At 39.8% G+C, this 25204-nt stretch overlaps 1 protein-coding gene across 1 annotated transcript in view; it reads left to right on the top strand.

The window, feature by feature from the left end:
- Nucleotides 1–4122: 4122 nt before the first annotated feature.
- Nucleotides 4123–25204, top strand: part of LOC109910252 (zona pellucida-like domain-containing protein 1) — a 48658-nt gene continuing 27576 nt past the window's right edge. Inside the window, exons 1-5 of the mRNA XM_020509384.2 lie at nucleotides 4123–4230; nucleotides 4962–5182; nucleotides 5910–6091; nucleotides 6534–6606; nucleotides 8673–8770. Of these exons, the coding sequence (XP_020364973.1) occupies nucleotides 4125–4230; nucleotides 4962–5182; nucleotides 5910–6091; nucleotides 6534–6606; nucleotides 8673–8770 (680 nt within the window). The 5' untranslated portion in view covers nucleotides 4123–4124. The remainder of the gene's footprint in view (nucleotides 4231–4961; nucleotides 5183–5909; nucleotides 6092–6533; nucleotides 6607–8672; nucleotides 8771–25204) is intronic.

Below are 25204 nucleotides of genomic sequence, written 5' to 3'. Positions count from 1 at the left end.
TGCCTATGACTGGAACTAATTGCAAAAATCGCTGAAGCTGGAGACTTTTAACTCACTAACTTTAAACATCAGCTGTCTGAGCAGCTAACCGATCGCTGCAGCTGTACATAGCCCATCTGTAAACAGTCCACCCAATCTACCTACCTCATCCCCATATTGTTTTTATTTACTGTTCTGCTCTTTTGCAAACCAGTATTTCTACTTGAACATCACCATCTGTTCATCTATCACTCCAGTGTTAATTTGCTAAATTGTCATTACTTCACTACTAATGGCCTGTTTATTGCCTTACGTCCTCAAGCCATCGACCTCGCCAAGGCTTTCGACTCTGTCAATCACCATATTCTTATCGGCAGACTCAGTAGCCTCGGTTTTTCGGATGACTGCCTTGCCTGGTTCACCAATTACTTTGCAGACAGAGTTCAGTGTGTCAAATCGGAGGGCATGCTGTCCGGTCCTCTGGCAGTCTCTATGGGGGTGCCACAGGGTTCAATTCTCGGGCCGACTCTTTTCTCTGTGTATATCAATGATGTTGCTCTTGCTGCGGGCGATTCCCTGATCCACCTCTACGCAGACGACACCATTCTATATACTTTCGGCCCGTCTTTGGACACTGTGCTATCTAACCTCCAAACAAGCTTCAATGCCATACAACACTCCTTCCGTGGCCTCCAACTGCTCTTAAACGCTAGTAAGACCAAATGCATGCTTTTCAACCGGTCGCTGCCTGCACCTGCATGCCCGACTAGCATCACCACCCTGGATGGTTCCGACCTAGAATATGTGGACGTCTATAAGTACCTAGGTGTCTGGCTAGACTGCAAACTCTCCTTCCAGACTCATATCAAACATCTCCAATCGAAAATCAAATCAAGAGTCGGCTTTCTATTCCGCAACAAAGCCTCCTTCACTCAAGCCGCCAAGCTTACCCTAGTAAAACTGACTATCCTACCGATCCTCGACTTCGGCGATGTCATCTACAAAATGGCTCCCAACACTCTACTCAGCAAACTGGATGCAGTCTATCACAGTGCCATCCGTTTTGTCACTAAAGCACCTTATACTACCCACCACTGCGACTTGTATGCTCTAGTCGGCTGGCCCTCGCTACATATTCGTCGCCAGACCCACTGGCTCCAGGTCATCTACAAGTCTATGCTAGGTAAAGCTCCGCCTTATCTCAGCTCACTGGTCACGATGGCAACACCCATCCGTAGCACGCGCTCCAGCAGGTGTATCTCACTGATCATCCCTAAAGCCAACACCTCATTTGGCCGCCTTTCGTTCCAGTACTCTGCTGCCTGTGACTGGAACGAATTGCAAAAATCGCTGAAGTTGGAGACTTTTATCTCCCTCACCAACTTCAAACATCAGCTATCTGAGCAGCTAACCGATCGCTGCAGCTGTACATAGTCTATTGGTAAATAGCCCACCCTTTTCACCTACCTCATCCCCGTACTGTTTCTATTTATTTATTTACTTTTCTGCTCTTCTGCACACCAATATCTCTACCTGTACATGACCATCTGATCTTTTATCACTCCAGTGTTAATCTGCAAAATTGTAATTATTTGCCTACCTCCTCATGCCTTTTGCACACATTGTATATAGACCCCCCCTTCGTTTTCTACTGTGTTATTGACTTGTTAATTGTTTACTCCATGTGTAACTCTTTGTTGTATGCTCACACTGCTATGCTTTATCTTGGCCAGGTCGCAGTTGCAAATGAGAACTTGTTCTCAACTAGCCTACCTGGTTAAATAAAGGTGAAATAAAAAAAATAAAAATAAAAAATTTGCACACAGACATAGACTTTCTTTTTTTGTGTGTTATTGACTGTATGCTTGTTTATTCCATGTGTAACTCTGTGTTGTTGTTTGTGTCGCATTGCTTTGCTTTATCTTCTCCAGGTTGCAGTTGTAAATGAGAACTGGTTCTCAACTAGCTTACCTGGTTAAATAAAGGTGAAATAAAAAATAAAAAATACTCTCTCACACAACCGCCTTAAGAGCTCCCTGATCCAAAGTGTAGAAAAGGGAAGTTTGGTTATTGGGACTGACTCCTGAATTTTTCTGCCACTGTCTCTGGAGCCTTAACTGTACTTCACCTGCATCACTTTACACAACACTGGAATGAAAGGCCGAGAACATTGAATAAGGATAGCGCTCGTACTGTATATCTTGGATATGATCGGGTGACCTAACCAAGAAACTATTGTCCACGGATGATTGGGCATGAGTGGAGAACATAGTTGGGTAGATTTTGGATCCAATATAGCCTTACTAAGATAGGTAAGGTAAGAAGGACACACACACACACGCATACATTACAGGTCCATCTATACTGATGTGAGTTAAAGCTCCAGCTATCTATTTTTGTGATGTCTGTTTTTTTATCACCTGAATAACCCTTAATGGATAATAATGGATCACTTGACTTGTGTGTCATGCAGCATAAGAAGTAATGAGCTCTTTATACCAAACTATGGGGGAGAGGGGGGGCGGTTTCTCGGACACAGATTAAACCAAATCCTGGATTTAAAATATTTTTTATGGATATTCTCTATTGATCTTGCTTTTTAGTCCAGGATTAGATGAAATTGGCCCTATCAATACAGGAAAAAACATACCATTGAGATTTAAGTATACAATATGTCACTGATGGGGAGGCAAACTGGAGAACTAGCTAACATAATGACCAATTGAGAACAAGTGTGAGTTCTGTTTTAGCTTTTTAGCACAAACGTAATACCTAGAACTCCACACCCACAGAAGAGGTCCTATCTGCACTTTGCCTATATGGCTCACATTATCTAGCCCTGCACATACAGTGCTGTCCATATGGAACATAGGACACACACTAGGGACTTGCTAATCCCATAAAAATGACTGTGAGGCTTTTTCCTCTCCCCATGTGGGAGACTGAGAGCAGGAGTCAAAGTTGAGACATCAGGGGGACAGGTGGTGGCTCGCCACCCCAGAGAGGATACCAGGGAAGGCCAGCAGAGATGTGTTGATGGAGGAAGGCTGGACACAAAGCGTGAAAAGACCTGGGCCCACTGCTGGCAAGAGAGAAAGAGCTGCTCAGTCAGCGCGCTGCACCCACTCCGTAGGCCGATGAAAAGATAATTCCCCCAGCACGGACCTCATGCGGCGTCAAACCGTTTGTGAGCGCTGACAGAGCCAGATCAAGCAGAAAGGATATGAGTGGGAAACTTCAAAACCTGCTCATGTTTCTGGCTCTGTGAAAGGATTTGTATAACACATTCAGATTTGATGGACTTTCCCATGTTCTCCTGGACAGCCCTTTTTTTTTGTTGACGTGTTCAAATAATGAATCTCTTATGTTGCCGGGCTCTTTTCCCCCCGACCCACACCATGTTTCTAGTTGTGGTGTAGGGATGCTGTGCGGATCATTCCATCACATGCAGCAGTCCCGAGCATATGGAGAACCGCTGATTCGTCGACTTCCAAGGACCAGGGTGAGTAGCACTGGGGCAGTTTTTAACTTGACAACCTTGAACAACTCAACTACACTGATAGCCAGGGAAGCTCAACAAGCATTGACCAAGGGAACCCAGCTGCTTGAAAAGTTGCTGTTTCTCCACAACAAAAACCTTTATCTGATCATCATAAGATACCATATGCATATTATCATCATCTGATAAAAGGCTTTTAGATGTTGAGAAAACAAAGACTTAGCCCATTGTGCTTAGTAATGTTGCGGTGACAACCAAGCCAGTGGATTATATCAATATTTGGCTGTTTTGGCCATGGTTTTACGTAATAATAGTATCTTAACGAGTCTGCATTTGAGATAGATAATGTTCAGACTCCAAAAAGCTTGCAGAATAATTGTCTTTATGTGTTAACACTATTGCTGTTGGCAATAACTAGGATTTACAAAGTATCCCTTTTTGAATTAGATTGAAGGTGGATTTCTTGCACCTTATTCTTCATAGAAGTTAAGGTTTGTCTCACTGTGATTTCTGAAATTACTAACAAAATCATGTTACTTTTTTATTCCCATGACGTACACTAAACTGAAGCTCTTAAACCAAAATATGTATGATATGGAAGATGGCAAAGACGGATGAAAAACATTGTTTTCCTCCAGGTGCTGAAATGGAACAAATATGTTTGATCCTTTTGCTTATAAGTAAGGCATTATCAATTGGAGCACAATTCAATGGATACAACTGTGATGCCAACTTCCACAGCCGCTTCCCTGGTGAGAAAATAAATACATTATTTTAATTTAAATTCAATACAACTTCAATGCAGGTTATTCATATAACTTTATGAATATAACATAGATCTTTAACTTAACTCATATTGGACTGATGCATGTAACATGCTTAGGATAGTGAATAGTTGCTATTTCGTATATATTTCTGGAAGTTTACATGTTTTTTTTCTGTCTTTGGAAAAACAGTGAAACCTTTATTTACACTTATAATCAAATACAATGTTATTGTTAGCTGTTCAACTGTCTGACGGCCTCGTGGTAGAAGTTGTCTTGGAGCCATTGGTCCAAGACCCGATGCTACGATACTGCTTGCTAGATGGTAACAGGGTTAACAGTCCATGGTCCGGGTGACTGAGGTCCTTGACGACCTTCGGGTCTTCCTCAAGCATCACCTGCTGTAGATGTCTTGGAAGGCAGGGAGCTCGCCCCAAGTGAACTATTCGACCATCCGCACCACCCTCTGTAGAGCTTTGCGGTTGTGGGCAGTGCAGTTGCCGTACCAGGCAGTGATGCATCCCATCAAGATGCTCTTAATATAGACATTTCCAAATAGAGTTCAAATCAATAAAATTATCAACGCCAGTGTGAGCCTTCTTTAGTCTTTTTCTTTAGCCTTGTTTAGTTATCCCTCTTTGAAAAAAAATGCATGTAAGGCCATAATATGATTTTGTGCTGTGATAATAACTGTTGCTGTTTTCTCTGCTCTCTCCCAGCGGAGCGGGACATTAGTGTGTACTGTGGGGTGCAGACAATCACCCTCAAGATCAACTTTTGTCCTGTTCTCTTCTCCGGCTACACCGACACTGACCTGGCCCTCAACGGTCGCCATGGAGATGCCCACTGCCGTGGTTTCATCAATAACAACACCTTCCCCACCGTGGTCCTCTTCAGCATTAGCCTAGCCACCCTGGAGACATGTGGCAATGCCCTGGTGGTAAGAGGCCCATGCTTATTCCAACCACCTGTTTATAATGCCTTCTATCACACCTATGGGTCAGTTTCCTGGAAACAGATTAAGTTCTGGACTAAAAAGCACTTTCGATGGAGATTATTTATTGAGCATATCTTGAAGTCCAGGACTAAGGTTAATCTGTATCCGGAAAACCCTAAAAGAGTCCATGACAGACCGTGGATCCTCTTACCGTGGCTCCAACCACAGAGCACTTACATCAAGCCCAAGCCATAAATTATTCTAAAAGGCAGCAAAAACAAGAAGAGATAAACAACTAAATAAAATGTCCTACTATTAGGAATCATCTTAAAAATGTACACACAGTCATCTACAGTGTCTATGTTTTGATGTTGACAACCTATATTTTAGTTTCCAACAGTGGTTCAGTAATTGTAGTGGAGGTTGGAGTTGGGAGAACGGAAGCCCCGGAGAGGTGATTGCTTGTTTCTAGAAACAGCGGGAGAGATTCGAGAGGAGCCTTTACTAATGTTGCTTTCTTCCCCATTTTGTTGTTTTGATTGTAGTTTGGTTCCTGGGCCGCTGATGCTGTGATAAAGGGAATTGAGTTAGGGATTAGCACGATGAGAGGCATTAGCTTAATAGTATGGTTGATGTTATCGCCACTGGCCCTCTCTACTGATGGGACCTTGACTCTCATAATGGTGGGGATGGGATGGGGCAGGCATTCACCACTGATTTTGTGTTGCAGGTTTCCACGGCTCAGGGGCCTAATGCTTATGGGAACCTCTCACTGGTGCAGATTGGGAACATATCAGGGTACATCGATACACCAGATCCCCCAACTATCATTAGCTACCTGCCAGGTCTGCTCTACAAATTCAGCTGTAGCTACCCTCTGGAATACCTGGTGAACAATACACAGTTGGCTTCGTAAGTGCTGTGAAATAATCCCTCAAGTTTCTATGATGATTCTTATCCATTCACATGTCTACAATTCCCCTGAATTCACAATACAATTAATAAGAGATAATTCAAAGTCAGTGAAAAGTCATTGGAATGTGTCAAAATTGTGTTGTCAATGAACTTAAATGATTACCATTTTAGATATACTGTACACAGGGATGCAGTAAACTGAAAATCACCAAAATGAAAAATTATTGGAGAGCACAATGAATATAACACATGATTTGAGAAGGTCATAGAATCTAAGTTTTATGTTAAAAGAGAATGATGTATCACACTGACATGTTACATTTATCAAGATATCTGAAAGTAAACCAAGATAAACAATATGCAAATGTGACTCAATGTTGGATATAAATCAGACAATAAAACATGTTTAGCATAACTTTAATTTTCATGTTTATTCAAGGTCAGCTGCTGCAATATCAGTGAAGGACAGCAATGGTACTTTTGTCAGTACTTTGAGTCTACTGCTCTACAATGTAAGTACATTTTACAAATGACACAATTGCATTTGCTATGATACACTTTATGATTCACTGCTAGATTTACTAACCATATTATACATGCAAAGTTTGCATCCGGGAATAAAATGTGCATAGAGTGCCTTCAGAAACTATTCACACCCCAACATTTTGTTGTATTACAAGGTGGGATTAAAATTGATTTAATTGTACTCTGTAATGTCAAAGTGGAAGAAACATTCTAACATATTTTTTTTTTTTTATAAAAAAAAACGTCTTGATTAGATACTGTATATCTTCAATAAATGTTATAATAACCTTCGGCAGCAATTACAGCTGTGAGTCTCTCTGGATAAGTCTCTCAGAGCTTTCCACACCATCTGGATTGTACAACATATGCCCATTATTATTTTCAAAATTCTTCAAGCTCTGTAAAATTGGTTGTTGATCATCGCTAGACAACCATTTTCAGGTCTTTCCATAGATTTTCAAGCAGATTTAAGTCAAAACTTTAACTCGGCCACACAGGAACATTCATTGTCTTCTTGGTAAGCAACTCCAGGGTAGATTTGCCCTTGTGTTTTAGGTTATTGTCCTGCTGAAAGGTGAGTTCATATCCCAGTGTCTGGTGGAAAGCAGACTGAACCAGGTTTTCCTCTAGGATTTTGCCTGTACTTAGCACCATTGCATACATTTTTTTATCCTGAAAGACTACCCTGTCCTTAATGATGACAAGCATACCCATAACATTATGCAACCACCACTATGCTTGACAGTATGGAGAGTGGTACTCAGTAATGTGTTGAATTGAATTAGCACCAAACATAAGACTTTATTCAGGATAAAAAGTTAAATAATTTGCCACATTTTTTGCAGTATTACTTTAGTGCTTTGTTGCAAACAGGATGCATGTTTATGGATATTTTTATTCTGTTTATTCTTTTCACTCTGTCAATTAGGTTAGTATTGTGGAGTAACTACAATGTTGGTGATCCATCCTCAGTTTTCTACTATCACAGTCATTAAACTCTGTAATAGTTTTGGAGTCAGCATTGGCCTCAGTGAAATCCCTGAGCGGTTTCCTTCCTCTCCGGTAATTGAGTTAGGAAGGATGCATCTTTGTAGTTACTGAGTCTATTGATACACATCCAAAGTGTAATTAATTACTTCACCATCCTCAAAGGGATATCCAATGTCTGCTTTTTTATTTATACCCATCTACTAATAGGTGCCCTTCTTTGCGAGGCATTGGAAAACCTCCCTGGTCTTTGTGGTTGAATTTGTGTTTGAAATTCACTGCTCGACCTTACAGATAATTGTATGCGTAGGGTACAGAGATTAAGTAGTCATGATGAAAATCATGTTAAACGCTATTATTGCACACAGTGAGTCCATGCATGTTATTATGTGACTTGTTAAGCAAATATTTGGTCCTGAACTTATTTAGGCTTGCCATAACAAAGGGGTTGAATATTTATTGACTCAAGATAATTCAGCTTTTCATTTTGTATTAATTTATTTAATAAAACACGATAAACATAATTCCACTTTGACATTATAGGGTATGGTGTGTAGGCCAGTAACAAACAATCTCAATTTAATCAAATTCAGGCTGTAACACAACAAAATGCGGAAAAAGTCAACGGGTGTGAATACATTCTGTAGGCACTGTAGAGCAAAATGGTCAAATAAAAGTCCATCGTAAACAATGTACCAGAAATATATATTAACCATAAAGACACTACATTCATTTAATATCCTTCTGAAAGGAAGTATTGAGTAGTTTTCATGACTGGGAATTTGACAGTGGATAGGAAATACAGGGGTAGTGTAGCTATTATACATTTACAGGTAAAAAAAAACTGTGCATACAGAACTATTTTTTATTCCAGTAAATTGGTTTGTGCCAATTTACCCAAAATGTATTGCTAAAATGAATAATAATAATGAAAAAAAGGGTATTTTTTCGAACTCAGATTACAAATCCAGTGCAATTCATGAATCCTGTCCTCATCTAAATGTTAATATGAGGGATTAAAACAATTGTGACTTGTTGATTTCTTTGTGTGTTTGTCTCTGTAAAGGACTCGTCATACGTTCAGCAGCTGTCAATTCCTATGGCGGGCCTCACACTGAAGACACGTGTGTTTGCAGCAGTCAAAGCTACCAACTTGGACAGAAGGTAACCAATCATTTAATTTAATCAAGAACTTCCAAGAGCCATATAACACGTCTGCAGGCCCTTCTTGAATTTCGGGCAATTGTGGAATGTACATTAGGGACTTTAACATTTGATTGGTGGGAAAGTGACAACCACGGCAGCTGCAAAAATGTTATCGCAGTGCAATCGTATGTTTTCAAATGGTTCTTAGATCAGCATTCTGACTCTGAGATGCTTTATGAATACTGTCCCTGAACTGTATGTTCCACCTTAGTGAGTGTACCATTTATTTCACTTTTGGAGTTAAACAATACTATAATATTAATTAGCAGGAACGTAAAAATACATATTTTCACTACACACAATGGGAATCATTATCCCACTGCCCTACATACAGCTCTGCAGTAGATCAGATTTGCTGTGAATGCGAAAGAAATTCACACCTCTTTAGGCGTGGTGCTACAGTAGCTAGCAGAGTAGAAGGCTTACATACTACCTCAACTAACCGGTGCCCCCGCACATTGACTCTGTATCGGTACCCCCCTGTATATAGTCTCGCTATTGTTATTTTATTGCTGCTCTTTAATTACTTGCTGATTTAATCTCTTATTCTTATCCATATTTTTCTTTTAAACTGCATTGTTGGTTAGAGCCTGTAAGTAAGCATTTCACTGTAAGGTGAATACCTGTTGTATTCGGCACATGTGACTAATAACATTTTATTTTATTTGAACACTTGAAAAAGAAAAGGAGATCCTCACACTCTAGGAGCTCAGATGCAATAATTAAATAACCAGCATTTAGACAGCCAAGCTGTCTTCATAATACCCTGATGAAGACAGCTGGGCTGTCGAAATGAAAACAGCTTGGCTGTCAAAATGTTGTTTATAAAATTATTGCATCTGAGCTCCTAGAGTGTATGGCTCTCCTACTCTTTTCCAGATTTTACATTTTTTTAAGTATATACAGTTAAAGTCGGAAGTTTACATACATTTAGGTTGGAGTCATTAAAACTCGTTTTTCAACCACTCCACAAATTTCTTGATAACAAACTATAGTTTTGACAAGTCGGTTAGGACATCTACTTTGTGCATGACAAGTCATTTTTCCAACAACTGTTTACAGACAGATTATTTAACTTATAATTCACTGTATCACAATTCCAGTGGGCCAGAAGTTTACATACACTAAATTGACTGTGCTTTTAAACAGCTTGGAAAATTCCAGAAAATGATGTCATGGCTTTAGAAGCTTCTGATAGGCAAATTGACATAATTTGAATCAATTGGAGGTGTACTTGTGGATGTATTTTAAGGCCTACCTTCGAACTCAGTGCCTCTTTGCTTGACATGGGAAAATCAAAAGAAATCAGCCAAGACCTCAGAAAAAAAAGACCTCCACAAGTCTGGTTCATTCTTGGGAGCAATTTCCAAATACTTGAAGGTACCACGTTCATCTGTACAAACAATAGTACGCAAGTATAAACACCATGGGACCACGCAGACGTCATACCGTTCAGGAAGGAAGGTGTTCTGAGGGATAAAAGGGTTGCAACTCAATATTATTATATTTAGCAATCTAGCTTATGAGTTTTAAATTTACACTTCCTCAGATGGAAGGAATTCCAACCAAAAGTTCAAAGTGTGAAAATGGAGCATAATTCAGTTTTAATACACTTTTCTCTCTGCAAGTATTCTGACCTTGAACTTAAGCATGAGAATAGCATGCTACTCACCTGCTATTTGTCTGGGGTGGAGATCAAAGAAATGAAGGTGTGGTGGAGGTGTATTTACAGATACGCTGTATTTTGGCCCAACTTTTCACTGTATTTCTTTACCATTTGTATTGTGTTAAATATTGTCCACTATCGGTAGACAACGTTAGTTATACCAGCATGTATTTATTTCTGTCACTTCAGTGTTAGTTACCTTACATTTTCCATCATTCCATTCCATTGTTAGTTTACTTTTCTTTCCTCTGTCACGTTCCTGTGGTTGTTCCAAGTGAATCATGAATCATATTAGGCTAACAAATTCAAAGTTGTGCAGTAATTTGGAATGTTTAACCTACTTGAATCATTATGGAATTCAGACCACAAAAGGCAGTTTAAACCTTGGGCCTGGCGACTGAACAGTTGAGCTGTTGTCATCAGAGTTCCATGATTATTAGGGTATATGTTCAGGACTACTGTTCAACCCCTATTGTACACTTTTCTCACCTTCTAATATTTAATTGATTAAAAGGTAATTTACCACCTTCACAAGTGCAGTCTCAGTGCTATGATGGGGTCAAACCAGACTGAAACATTTCGTATACATTGTTTGTCTTCAAGAAGGCAGTGAGTTGCTGCGCTACAGCTTTTTCTAAAAATGTTGAGAGGAATGGGACATTCCATATAGGCCGATTAGTTTTTTACATTTTCTGCGCCAAGGTTTGGCTTTTTCAAGAGAGGATTTATTACTGCCACTTTTAGTAAGTTTGGTACACATCCGGTGGATAGGGAACCGTTTATTATGTTCAACATAGGAGGGCAAAGCACAGGAAGCAGCTCTTTCAATTGTTTGTTGGAATAGGGTCCAGTATGCAGCTTGAAGGTTTAGAGGCCAACACTATTTTCATGAATGTTTCAAGAGATATAGGATTAAAAAACATGAGTGTCTCAATTGATCCTAGGTCCTGGCAGTGCCTGGACAACTGAGCTTTGGAGAAATTCACAGACTCAACGAGTCCGTAATTTGCTTTCTAATGATCATGACCTTTTCGTCAAAGAAGTGAATGAATTCATCACTGCTGAAGTGAAAGCCATTCTCTCTTGGGGAATGCTGCAATTTAGTTAGCTTTGCGACAAAAATACATTTTGAAAAATAGGATGATCAAGCAGCAGTGAGGGCTCTTCGATACTGCATGGTACTGCTTTTCCAAGCAAGACTTCCAGTTTGGTGGAGCGCCATTTCCGTTCAAATTTTCTGGAAGCTTGCTTCAGGGCTCTGGTATTTTCTATATACCAGGGAGCTAGTTTCATGGGGTTTTTTTTGTATTGTTTTTAGGGTGCGACTGCATCTAGGGTATAAGGAACTTAGTTCCTCAGTTAGGTGGTTAAATTATTTTGTACTCTGACGTCCTTGGGTAGGCGGAGGGACTCTGGAAGGGCATCTAGGAATCTTTGGGTTGTCCGAGAATTTATAACACGGCTTTTGATGATCCTTGGTTGGGGTCTAAGCAGATTATTTGTTGTGATTGCAAACATAATAAGATGGTGGTCCTATAGTCCAGGATTAAAGGGAAAAATGTTAAGATCCACAATACTTATTCCACTGGACAAAACTAGGTCCAGGGTATGACTGTTGGAAGCCTTTTGGAGTGGGTCTGTGGACTTTTCCATGTGAATATTAAAGTCACCAAAAAATGTAATATTATCTGCCATGACCACGGTCCACGGACCAAGGTCAAATAGGAATTCAGGGAACTCATTGAGGAACGCTGTACACGGCCCAGGATGCCTGTAAACAGTAGCTATAACAAGTGATAGATTTCATGACAAGAAGCTCAAAAGATGAAAAACGTCTTTTTTAATAAATTGACATTTGCTATCGTAAATGTTAGCAACACCTCCATCTTTGCGGGATGCATGGATAATATGGTCACTAGTGTAACCAGGAAAAGAGGCCTACATTTATCAGGATTGAGCCATGTTTCAGTCTGGCCAATCACATCAAGATTATGTTAAGTGATTTGTTCATTGACTATAACTGCCTTCGAAGTGAGAGATCTAACATTAAGTAGCCCTATTTTGAGATGTGAGATCACAATCTCTTTCAATAATGACAGGAATGGAGGATGTCTTTATGACCCCTCGAGGACCGATGGGAGGTGGGGATAATAGACCTGAGCCAGCCGTAGAATCCATCGTGGCTGACAAAGAGGCCGGAGTCTGACACCCTCACGGCCAGATAAGGGGGGAGCTTGGAAGATCTGAACCCGAGGTAGGATCCCCCTGGGAAACAGGGTAGAGGACGATGGCTCGGAAACCTTTAAGGCCAGGGTGGCGAAGCTGTTTAATGTCTAGATTGGGCTTTCCAAAGTCAAAGAAGCCACGTTCACCGTTGACCGCTGCCTTCCATTAGGGGCAGCAGGTAGCCTAGCAGTTAAGAGCGTTGGCCCAGTAATTGAAAAGTTGCTGGTTCAAATCCCTAAGCTGACTTGTTGAAAAATCTGCCAATGTGCCCTTGAGCAAGGCACTTAAACCTTATTGATCCTCTGGAAGCATCAGTCCTGTTACATTTTCCACAGGCGGAGGTGACTTCCCCGGTGAGAGGTCCCAGAGGTCCCATTTAGTGGTGACAGGGCATTTATACTCTCACCATGTCAAAACTACATCCACCCTGAGGTGTAGAGAAGAAGGTAGGTGGCCGTGGTCTAACCAGCAAATTGTGCAACAGCGAGATTTGCTTGCTGAAGGTAGAGAGCTCGGTCCTCCGCAAGTAAGCAGTTGTTGCTTTGAAAATCCGGTCGTTCACAGTGTCCCGGAAAAGAGCTTAGTAAAGTCCTGTAACACAAGAAGCGCTCATCTCTTCCTCAGAATGGGGAGGCCTCCATGAGAAGAGGCAGTTCCAAATTGGGAAAATCCAAGCAGCTATTTTTGTTAGCTTGATGTCTTGTCTCTTAAGGATCTGCCCCTTTTTTTCAATTTCACCTAAAATTACATCTAATTGCCTGTAGTTCAGGCCCTGAAGCAAGGATACGCAAATTCTTGGTACCATTTGAAAGGAAACACTTTGAAGTTTGTGGAAATGCGAAAGGAATATAGGAGAATATAACACAATAGATCTGGTAAAAGGTTATACAAAGAAAAAACAACCGTTCTTTTGTATTTTTTTGTACCATCATCTTTGAAATGCAAGAGAAAGGCCATAATCTATTATTCCAGCCCAGGTGCAACTTATATTTTGTCCACTAGATGGCAGAAGTGTATGTGCAAAGTTTTAGACTGATCAAATGAACCATTACATTTCTGTTCAAAATTGTGTATGAAGACTGCCCAAATGTGGCTAATTTGTTTATTAATAACTTGTCATGTTCAAAATTGTGCACATAAACAATAGCATGGTATTTTTTCACTGTAAGAGCTACTGTAAATTGGACAGTGCAGTTAGATTAACAGGAATTTAATCTTTCTACCAATATCAGATACGCCTATGTCCTGGGAAATGTTCTTGTTACTTACAACCTCATGCTAATCGCATTAGCCATATGTTAGCTCAACTGTCCCATGGAACTGACAATGATCCAAAAGAAGCTAGCAGCTGAGCTAGCAGCTTCGTAGAGCTAGCTAATGTTAGCTGTTCTGTTAAGCTCAATTTTGGGACAAGAAATAGCAGTCTGTAGTGGAATCTGTGCAAAAAGAAGTGAAGTATTTATAATCTAACTCACATTGGCTACATTTAATCAAAAACAACAATCCGAATATTAGAGATCAATAAAAGAAAGCCATGTCAATAGACAAATATTTGTCTTCTGTTCAGTACCATTTGGTAGATTTTTTAAATACTTTTATATTATTTAGAGTTAGGGAAGCATTTATTTAAAAATTATATAAAGTTTGAGAGCTTTTACACATTAAATACTATATATGTATATATACTTATATACACACAAAAGTATGTGGACAGCCCTTCAAATGAGTGGATTTGTCTATTTCAGCAATACCAGTTGCTGACAGGTGTATACTTTCAAGCACACAGCCATGTAATCTCCATAGACAAACATTGGCAGTAGAATGGCCTTACTGAAAAGCTCAGTGACTTTCAACGTGATACCATCATAGGATGCCACCTTTCAAAAATCAGTTTGTCAATTTTCTGTCCTGCTAGAGCTGCCCCGGTCAACTGTAAGAGATGTTATTGTGAAGTGTAAACGTCTAGGAGCAACAACGGTTCATCCACGAAGTGGTAGGCCACAAGCTCACAGAACGGGACCGCCGAGTGCTGAAGCTCGTAGCATGTAAAAATCGTCTGTCCTCGGCAGCAACACTCAGTACCAAATTCCAGACTGCTTCTGGAAGCAACGTCAGCACAAGAGCTTCATCGGGAGCTTCATGAAACAGATATCCATGGCTGGCAGCGTAGCCTAGTGGTTAGAGTGTTAGACTAGTAACTGAAAAGTTGCAAGATCAAATCCCTGAGCTGACAAGGTACAAATCTGTTGTTCTGCCCCTGAACAAGGCAGTTAGCCCAAAAATGAGAACTTATTTTTAACTGACTTGCCTAGTTAAATAAAGATAAAATAAAAAAAAGTATAAAAAAATGGCAGAGCAGCCGTACACAACCCTAAGATCACCATGCACAATGACAAGTGTCGGATGGAGTGGGGTAAAGCTTGCTGACTCTGGCGCAGTGGAAATGTGTTCTCTGGAATGACGAATCATGCTTCACCGTCTGACGGACAAATCTGGGTTTGGCGGATGCCAGGAGAACGCTCCCTCCCCCGATGCGTAGTGCCAATTGTAATGGTCTGGGGCTGTTTTTCATGGGTCAGACTAGGCTCCTCCAGGGAAAGGGAAAAGGAAATCCCTTCCAGGGAAGGGAAATCTTAACGCTACAGTATACAATGACATTCTAAACAATTCTGTGCTTCCAAATATGTGGAAACAGTTTGGAGAATGCCCTTTCCTGTTTCAGCATAATGCACCCATGCACAAAGCGAGGTCCATACAGAAATGGTTTGTCAAGATCGGTGTGGAAGAACTTGACTGGCCTGCACAGAGCCCTGACCTCAAGCTCATCGAAAACCTTTAAGATGACCTGGAACGCTGACTGCAAGCCAGGCCTAATTGCCCAACATCAGTGTCCGACCTCACTAATGCTCGTGGCTGAATGGAAGGAAGTCCGTGCAACAATGTTCCAACATCTAGTGGAAAGCCTTCCCAGAAGAGAAGGAGGCTGTTATAGCAGCAAAGGGGGGACCAACTCCATATTAATGCCCATGATATTGGAATGAGATGTTCGACGAGCAGGTGTCCACATTCTTTTCGTCATGTAGTGTATATTGATGAATCAAAAATACAGTGGTTTGATTCATCTTTAAAGTTGCTATATTCAATTAATGAAATCCATAAAATATTGGAAGGTGAGAAAAGTGTATAATAGGGGTTGAACAATAGTCCTATAAATCTGGCCGAATAATCTCACTAATCATGGAACTGTGATGATAACAGTCCAGTCGCCGTGAACCGTGCGCCAGGCTCCAGGTTTAAACTGATAGGTATGGTCCATAATGATTCAAATGGAAATGTCCCAAATGATTGCAGAATCTATGATCCACTATTGAGATCCTCAGAAACAACCATACGAACATGACAGAGGAAAAAAGCGTAAATTAACGATGTATTGAAATGATGCAAAATGTAAGGAAACACACTGAAGTCAGTGACAGTTATAAATATATGTGGGTATATCTGACTGTGGCTACCGATAGTGGCTAAAATGTAACACATTACACATTTTTTTAAATATAGTGCAAAAGCTGGGCAAACACACTGAACAAAAATATAAACGCAACATCTAAAGTGTTGGTCCCATGTTTCATAGGCAGATTTTTTTTTCTCCAGAAATGGTTCATCAGCACAAAAATCTTATTTCTCTCAGATTTTGTGCACAAATGTGTTTACATCCCTGTTTGAGAATTTCTCTTTTGCCAAGATAATCCATCCACCTGACAGGTGTGGCATATCAAGAAGCTGATTAAACAGCATGATCATTACACAGGTGCATCTTGTGCTCGGGACAATAAAAGGCCACTGTAAAATGTTCAGTTTTGTCACACAACACAATGCCACAGATGTGTCAAGTTTTGAGGGAGCATGCAATTGGCATGCTGACTGCAGGAATGTCCACCAGAGCTGTTGTCAGAGAATTTAATGTTCATTCCACTACCATAAGCTGCCTCCAACGTCGTTTTAGAGAATTTGGCAGTACATCCAACCGGCCTCACACCCACAGGACTTCCACATCCGGCTTCTTCACCTGATGGATCATGGGGTTGGGTGCTGAGGCGTATTTCTGTCTGTATTAAAGCCCTTTGGTGGGGAAAAACAAATTCAGATTGGCCGAGCCTGGCTCCCCAGTGGGTGGGCCTTCGCCCTCCAAGGCCAAACTATGGCTGCACCCTTGCCCAGTCATATGAAATCCATAGATTTTGGCCTAATTTATTTATTTAATTTGACTGAATTCCTTATGAACTGTAACTCCGTAAAATAACTGCATGTTACGTTCATATTTTTGACGAGTATAATTAATATATTCCATAAATCAACTCTGTAGGTTTATCAGTATACTGTTATGGCTACTGATGCCTATAACTTGGGTCTCCAAATGTCATCCCAAGTTATCAGGCCAGCATTTTGTCAACTTCAAATGTGGACACATTGAAGTGCCTTCAGAAAGTACCCCTTGACTTATTCCACATTTTGTTGTGTTACAGCCAGAATTTAAAATGTATTAGATATATTAAATATATATCACCCATCTACACACAATACCCCATAATGACAAAGTGAAAACAATACAGAAATCTATCATTTACATAAGTATTCACACCCCTGGGTCAATACTTTGTCGAAGCACCTTTAGCAGCGATTATAGCTGTGATCTTTCTGGGAAGTCTCTAAGAGCGTTCCACACTTAATTGTGCAACATTTGTCCATTATTGTTTCAAAATTCTTCAAGCTCTGTAAAATTGGTTGTTGATCATTGCTAGACAACCATTTTCAGGTCTTGCCATAGATTAAGGTATATTTAAGTCAAAGATTTAACTCGGTAGGCAACTCCAGTGTAGATTTGGCCTTGTGTTTTAGGTTATTGTCCTGCTGAAAGGTGAATTAATCTCCCAGTGTTTGGTTTTCCTCTAAGATTTTGCCTGTGCTTAGCTCCATTCCGTTTCTTTATTATCCTTAAAAGGTCCCCAGTCATTAATGATTACTAGCAAATACATAACATGATGCAGCCACCACTATTCTTGAAAATATGGAGAGCGGTACTCAGTAATATGTTTAAGGCAAATCAAATAAAAACACAACACTTTGTATTCAGGACAAAAAGGGAATTGCTTTGCCAAATGTTTTGCGGTATTACTTTAGTGCCTTGTTGCAAACAGGATGCATGTATGGAAATAATTCCATTATGTACAGACTTTCCCCTTAGTATTGTGGAGTAAGTACAATGTTGTTGATCCATCCTCAGTTGTCTCCTTTCACAGCCATTAAACTCTGTTTTAGAGTCACCATTGGCCTCATGGTGAAATCCCTTAGCGGTTTCTTTCATATCTTTGTAGTGGCTGGGTGTATTGATACACCATCCAAAGTGTCATTAATAATTTCACCATGCTCAAAGGGATATTCAATGTCTGCTTTTATTTTGTTTACCTACCAACAGGTGCCCTTCTTCGTGAGGCATTTAAAAAAATTCCATGGTTTTTGTGGTTGAATATGTTTTTGAAATGTACTGCTCGTATCACAACTCAGGGTGAGACCCAGGAGGTGGATAGTTCGAAATGCAGATATTTATTTTGACACAGGGGGCAGGCAAAGAAAAAACGGAAAAACACGCTGGTACAACCTGAAAAGACGAACTGGCAACAGACAAACAGAAAATGCAGGTATAAATAAACAGGTGATAATGGGGGAAAATGGGAGACACCTGGTGTGGGGGTGGAGACAAGCACAAGACAGGTGAAACAGATCAGGGTGTGACAGCTCAACTGAGGGACCTTACAATTATCTGTATGTGTGGGGTATAGCGATGTGGGGTATAGCGATGTGGTAGTCACACAAAAAAATCTTATTAAACACTATTCTCTTTTAAAATTGTTTGCTTTAATATAAATATATATATGGCATATCAGTTCATATCGTGTCCATATTGTCCATGGAACAATACACAACAATAAAAATTTTCCTCACAGTAATTGTCATTCAGTGGGTGAGGATGAGACATCTGCTCAAAATATTTAGTGAGTTTCTGCAAATGATTAGTTCCTGTTTTGGCATTTCAGGAAGAACTTGATGCATTTTTCTCCATATTCCATCCAGTTTGCTTTATTTTTGTAATAGATTACATTAGATTGTTTTTGAATAGGTTCCTCCAATTCTTTTTGTTTTTCCTCTAACTTATTTTGTATCTCTGTAGTATCGTTTTTATTGCTATCTACCTATACTATTAGTTCATATATTTCCCTTGTTAGTTTTGTCTCTTTAGCCAGAAACTGCTTTTTTTATTATTGATGAATATTGAATTGAATGACCTCTGAAGGTACATTTAAAGGTATCCCAAACATGAAGGATTTGCTGAACCTATATTGTACTGGAAAAATTCAGTTATAAATTATTTTGTCTTAGTTAAAAATAATTTGTCCTCCAGTAAACTTTGATTCAATTTCCAATATCCCCGTCCATACTGAAATTCAATAAGAGTTATGTGAAGGCCAATTAGATGATGATGATCCAATCACATTCTGTCTCCTATTAAAACTTTTTTTTACCTTTGATGAAAGAGAGAAAGAGACAAGAAAGTAGGCAAGACGACTAGCTTGATTAAGTCTCCTCCGTGTATATCTCACTAGGTCAGGGTTTTTCAGTCTATAAATATCAACTATTTCTAATGTGTCCATAATATTTGTGATTTCCTTAAGGGCATGGTGATAGTTTGTAGAGTGATTTCCTTTACGGTCCATTGAGGTACTTGTTGCCTGTAAGTTCAATAAATTGGTATAAATATTTTCAATTAAGTATGGATCATCCTGATTTGGACAATATAGATTAATGAGCCAAATCTCTTTTTCATCCACTTTCATATTCAGAAAGATCCACTTTCCTTGCAAATCATTCTTAACTATATACATATTCAGATCGAAATTTTTGTTAATTAGTATCATCACGCCTTTTGAGTTCCTTTGTCCATGACAGAAAATTATTTCACCACCCCATTCCTTTTTCCATGCAACTTAATCTAAGGATGTAGAGTAAGTTTCCTGTAAACAGTATATGTTATATTCCTTTTCTTTTAGCCACGTAAAGACTGATCATCTTTTTTTTATAATCTGCTAAACCATTACAATTATAACTGGCTATACTTATTTCACCCCTTATCATAACTAGATACTATTCTCAGTCTAAATTAACCATAATTAATGCTTGTAAAGTTACTGCCATAAGAGGTATTATGACGGTCAAAATGAGAGATTTCAAATGTCTGATATATTGAATTGAGGTTCTAGCTATATTTGTTTTATTCCCTTGCCTGTTTGCCTGTGAGCCAATGCCACAGATGTTAGAAAATGTAGTCAAGCTATTATGTGTGTAGTAAATCTGAGTAGGTTGATGTGTATGATATTGGATGTGATATAGTGAGTGTGGACGATGTCTGTATAAGAGTAAGACTATAATGTGTGATGTCCAAATAAATAATAACCCAGCCAATATGCATGGTTGAGTGTCTATGTGTGTAACAGGAAGTGAGTATAGCCTTAATATTCAGGATGATAAATGTCATCCATATCGTATCACCATCATAGTTGCATCATAACATTTTAACATAATTTTCATAGAAAATCAAATCCCAGCATTACCATAGCAATTAATGTTTCACATGATCATGAAAGAGACCTTGCATTACTATAGACTAGAGTTCGGCCGATTAATTAGGGCCGATTTCAAGTTTTCATAACAATCGGTAATCTGCATTTTTGGACACCAAATATGGCCGATTACATTGCACTCCACGAGGAGACTGCGTGGCAGGCTGATTACCTGTTATGCGAGTGCAGCAAGGAGCCAAGGTAAGGTGCTAGCTAGTATTAAACTTCTCTTATAAAAAACAATCAATCAATCTGAACATAATCACTAGTTAACTATACATGGTTGATGATATTACTAGTTTATCTAGCTTGTTCTGCGTTGCATATAATCGATGCAGTGCCTGTTAATTTATCATTGTATCACAGCCTACCCAAATGGGTGATATAACAAGCGCATTCTTGAAATAAGCACTGTCTTTGCACCAATGTGTACCTAACCATAAACATCAATGCCTTGCTTAAAATCAATACACAAGTATATATTTTTAAAACTGCATATTTAGTTAATATTGCCTGCAAACATGAATTTATTTTAACTAGGGAAATTGTGTCACTTCTCCTGCGTTCTGTGCAAGCAGAGTCATGGTATATGCAGCAGTTGGGCCGCCTGGCTCGTTGCGAACTGTGTGAAGACCACTTCTTCCTAACAAAGACCATAATTAATTTGCCGTAATTGTACATAATTATGACACAACATTGAAAGTTGTGCATAGTAACTTCAATGCTTACACTTATGGATGCCACCCGTTTGATAAAATACGGAACAGTTCCATATTTCACTGAAAGAATAAACGTTCTGTTTTCGAAATGATAGTTTCCGGATTTTACCATATTAATGACCTAAGACTCATATTTCTGTGTGTTGTGTTATTTAATTCTAATTAAGTCTATGATTTGAGAGAGCAGTCTGACTGAGCGGTGGTAGGCAGCAGCAGGCTCGTAAGCATACATTCAAACAGCCCTTTCCTGCATTTGCCAGCAGCTCTTCGCTGTGCTTCAAGCATTGCGCTGTTTATGACTTCAAGCCTATCAGATTAGGCTGGCAATGCTAAAGTACCTATTAGAACATCCAATAGTCAAAGGTATATGAAATATAGAGAGAAATAGAGAGAAATGGTCCTACAACCGAAAACTTCTTTACCTCAGAATATTGAAGACTAATGTTAAAAGGAACCACCAGCTTTCTTATGTTCTGAGCAAGGAACTTAAACATTATTTATATGAGACTAAATAGATTTTATAATTTATAATAATTGTTATAATTGTCATTATTACAAATATATATAAATATTAAAATCGGCCGATTAATCGGCATCGGCTTTTTTGGTCCTCCAATAATCGGTATTGGCATTGAAAAATCATAATCGGTCGACCTCTACTATAGACAGCTTCACTACAGTACAAATGTATCCCGTACAATATGTTATCATTTCCCAATGTCCCTGTTCTGATTTCTTCCCCTTGCTTGTTGTAAACATAGATAAACATGTAGACAAAGACATAGAAAAGATAGACAAACAAACACATATTCATATAGAAAGTTCTTGACAATGGAGAGAGAAAGAGAGAGCGAGAGAAAAGAGAGATCAAGTGTGTGTATTTATAAGTACGTACAGTATGTTTAAGCGAGTGCGTGTGTTCATATCAACTTCATGGTGTTCAGATATTTTTACAGTTCCCATACTTTTTTCTACCTAACCTGACGTCCCTGTAGAATTTAGTACAGCCATGGTGTTATGGAGCTGTCTCGGAAGAACTGTCCATCTATTAAGAGTTTGTCCACAATGAAAAAAACACGCTTACCCCTTGTAACATCTGCTTCCAACTCACACTCTCAAACACGTAGATCCCCTGAACGCAGCTCACTCTCCAGATCCCAATCACCTGAATTCTAATCACCGGTTCACACACCTCTATGTCATTATCACACACTATTTAGTTCAGTTCTTTGCACCCCATCATTGTGAGGTATTGTTTGTTTTGTGACACACTTCTAGTCGGAGTGCTGTGTTTTCCTGTAATTTAATTAATTTTGCCTGCCTCACTAACGGTGCCTATTCCCTGCCTGTACCGTAGCCTATCGGAGGCTTGGTCCTGGTCAGTCCCTGGATGGGAGACCAGATGCTGCTGGAAATGGTTTTGTAGGGCCAGTAGGAGGAACTCTTTCCGCTGGTCTAGAAAAAAATATCATAATGCCCCAGGGCAGTGACTGGGGACATTGCTCTCTGAGTGCTGTCTTTCGGACGGGACGTCAAATGGGTGTCCTCACTCTCTGTGGTCACTAAAGATCCCATGGCACTTATCATAAGAGTAGAGGTGTTAAACATGGTGTCCTGGCTAAATTCCCAATCTGGCCCTCATACCATTGTCGTGTCAATGGCTATGCCGGATTAAGTGATATGATATGCTATTCTATAAAAATCATTTATCTGTAATTAATATTACCTGATTAATCTAATCAGGTAGATAATTGACTATAAAGTCGGGGCACCACGAAATAATGTTTATAGAGCTGTTATCTTCCGAATAAACTCTTAAAGACCTAGCAATATTTTATATTAATCGTCACCTTATTTCAGTCTCATCTGAAAGTTGTAAATTCTTGGATATCTTCACGAACCCTGGCTAACAAGTTGAATCAGCAATACAATTATTGATTTACTAAATACCGAACTAATCACACAGAATTACATATACACAGAATGCAAATTAAGTCAAACAGAAAACGTCTCTGGTGGACGGAGCCGACATGACGACTGGTTACACAAAGGAAAGGGGGTTGGGTTTGAGTGAAAGAGCGGGAAGAGTGAGGAACAAAGGGAGAAGCTATGCTATTGTAAATACAGTATCTTGTGCATTCTAAATTACCGCCCATTTGGAAAAGGAAAATGCAATAAATATTTACTCTGAGCTGCGCCTCAATAGGTGGGTTGTAGATGGAAGGCAGTGTTGCCCAACAGAGATCTTCCTGTCCTCGGAAGAATGTCTCTGGTGGTAAACTGGATACGTTGTAGTATCGTCATTGAGTGTTAGACTGGATCCGTCGTCCGTCCTTTCCTAGCCCACGTTTACACCGGCCGCTGCTAACTCAACGGCTAGGAGGTATCACTTCTGTAGTGAATAAGAGTTCAAAGTTCATACCATTCGCAACCAAAGCTCATGCTGAGGTTAGGCTTAGTGCTGTAGTTGGCATGTTAGTTATTTTAACGTGGGACAGTCGTCCTCACATCCTCTGAACAGGAGGTTACATTTTCGTCAAGGGCTTTATATAGTGGTAGGAGAGAGGGCATGTTTCATAGTTTACAACTAATGTCTCTTCACATGGGCGGGCCACTGAGTGAGCAGAGCTTTACCCTTTTGAAAACCCAATTCTCTCATTTGGAAGCTAAAATTCAATTTAATGTTTTCACAAATAGTTTCATATTTAAACATTAAATTGCACAACAATTCCATGTGAATCTGACAACTATAATGTGTAGACTTTCCAGGACACAGTTTGTCATCCTATCATTAATAAGAATGTCTCAAATGGCAACTGAACTGACATCATATTCATTAAATTAAGTACCAACGCACATTTTCAACTGGTTGGATTACCGAAATATGGTTCCTTTCCCCCCACCTTTTGATGTTCCCCAACTCTCTATGTTTAACAAAGGCTTTTCAAGAGTCCTTCAATAGAATCAAAAGAGGAAAGGGAGAAAGGTATTTATGGGAGGTCATAAACCTTACCCACAGGCCAACGTCATGACACCATCATGGCCACCTAATCTTCCCCAGCTTTCAATTGGATAATTCATCCCCCCTCTCCCCTGTAACTATTCCCCAGGTTGCTGTAAATGATGTGTACTCAGTAAACTTAACTGATAAAAAAAAGGGTAAAATAAATCAAATGCATGACACAATCTACAGTATATTGGGGCTAGTTAACTTAACAAAAGGCAAATTGAGATCCAAATAACCAAAACACAGCCTTCAGCCTACTACAGTGAGATGCAGCCATGCACAGCTGTTTTGCCAAATAAATAGGCATATAGGCCCGCTTGAAACATGGAAAACCATGCTGCTCATGAGTTCTGCAACATGTTGTGATATGGCCTGTGCTTAAAAAATCTAACTACCTGAAGCAAGGACATGCATAGTCTTGATGCTATAAATGTTATTAGTCAGGTGTAGTAGACCTTATAGTGAAATGCTTACTTACAAGCCCCTAACCAGCAATGCAGGGAAAAAAATATGAATAAGAAAAAAGTAACAACTAATTAAAGAGCAGCAGTAACCCATGCTAAATCTTTTCAGTCTCCTGATGAAAATTAGGTTTTGTTGTGCCCTCTTCACAAATGTCTTAGTGTGCATGGACCATGATAGTTTGTTGGTGATGTGGATACCAAGGAACTTGAAGCTCTCAATCTGCTCCACTACAGCCCCGTTGATGAGAATGGGGGCGTGCTCGGGCCTCTTTTTCTGGTAGTCCACAATCATCTCCATTGTCTGATCATGTTGAGGGAGAGATTGTTGTCCTGGCACCACGCGGCCAGGTCTCTGACCACCTCCCTATAGGCTGTCTCGCCGTTGTCGGTGATCAAGCCTACCACTGTTGTCATCTGCAAAATTAATGATGGTGTTGGAGTCGTGCCTAGCCATGCAGTCATGAGTGAAAAGGAGGCGACTGAGCACGCACCCCTGAGGGGCCCCTGTGGTGAGGATCAGCATGGCAGATGTTGTTACCTACCCTTACCACCTGGGGGGCAGCCCATCAGGAAGTCCAGGCTCCAGTTGCAGATGGAGGTGTTTAGTCCCTGGATCCTTAGCTTAGTGATGAGCTTT

The sequence above is a fragment of the Oncorhynchus kisutch genome, linkage group LG19, assembly GCF_002021735.2.
Source record: "Oncorhynchus kisutch isolate 150728-3 linkage group LG19, Okis_V2, whole genome shotgun sequence".
NCBI lineage: Eukaryota > Metazoa > Chordata > Actinopteri > Salmoniformes > Salmonidae > Oncorhynchus > Oncorhynchus kisutch.
Note: the sequence above shows the minus strand (reverse complement) of the source record. Positions and strands in the feature narration are given on the sequence as shown.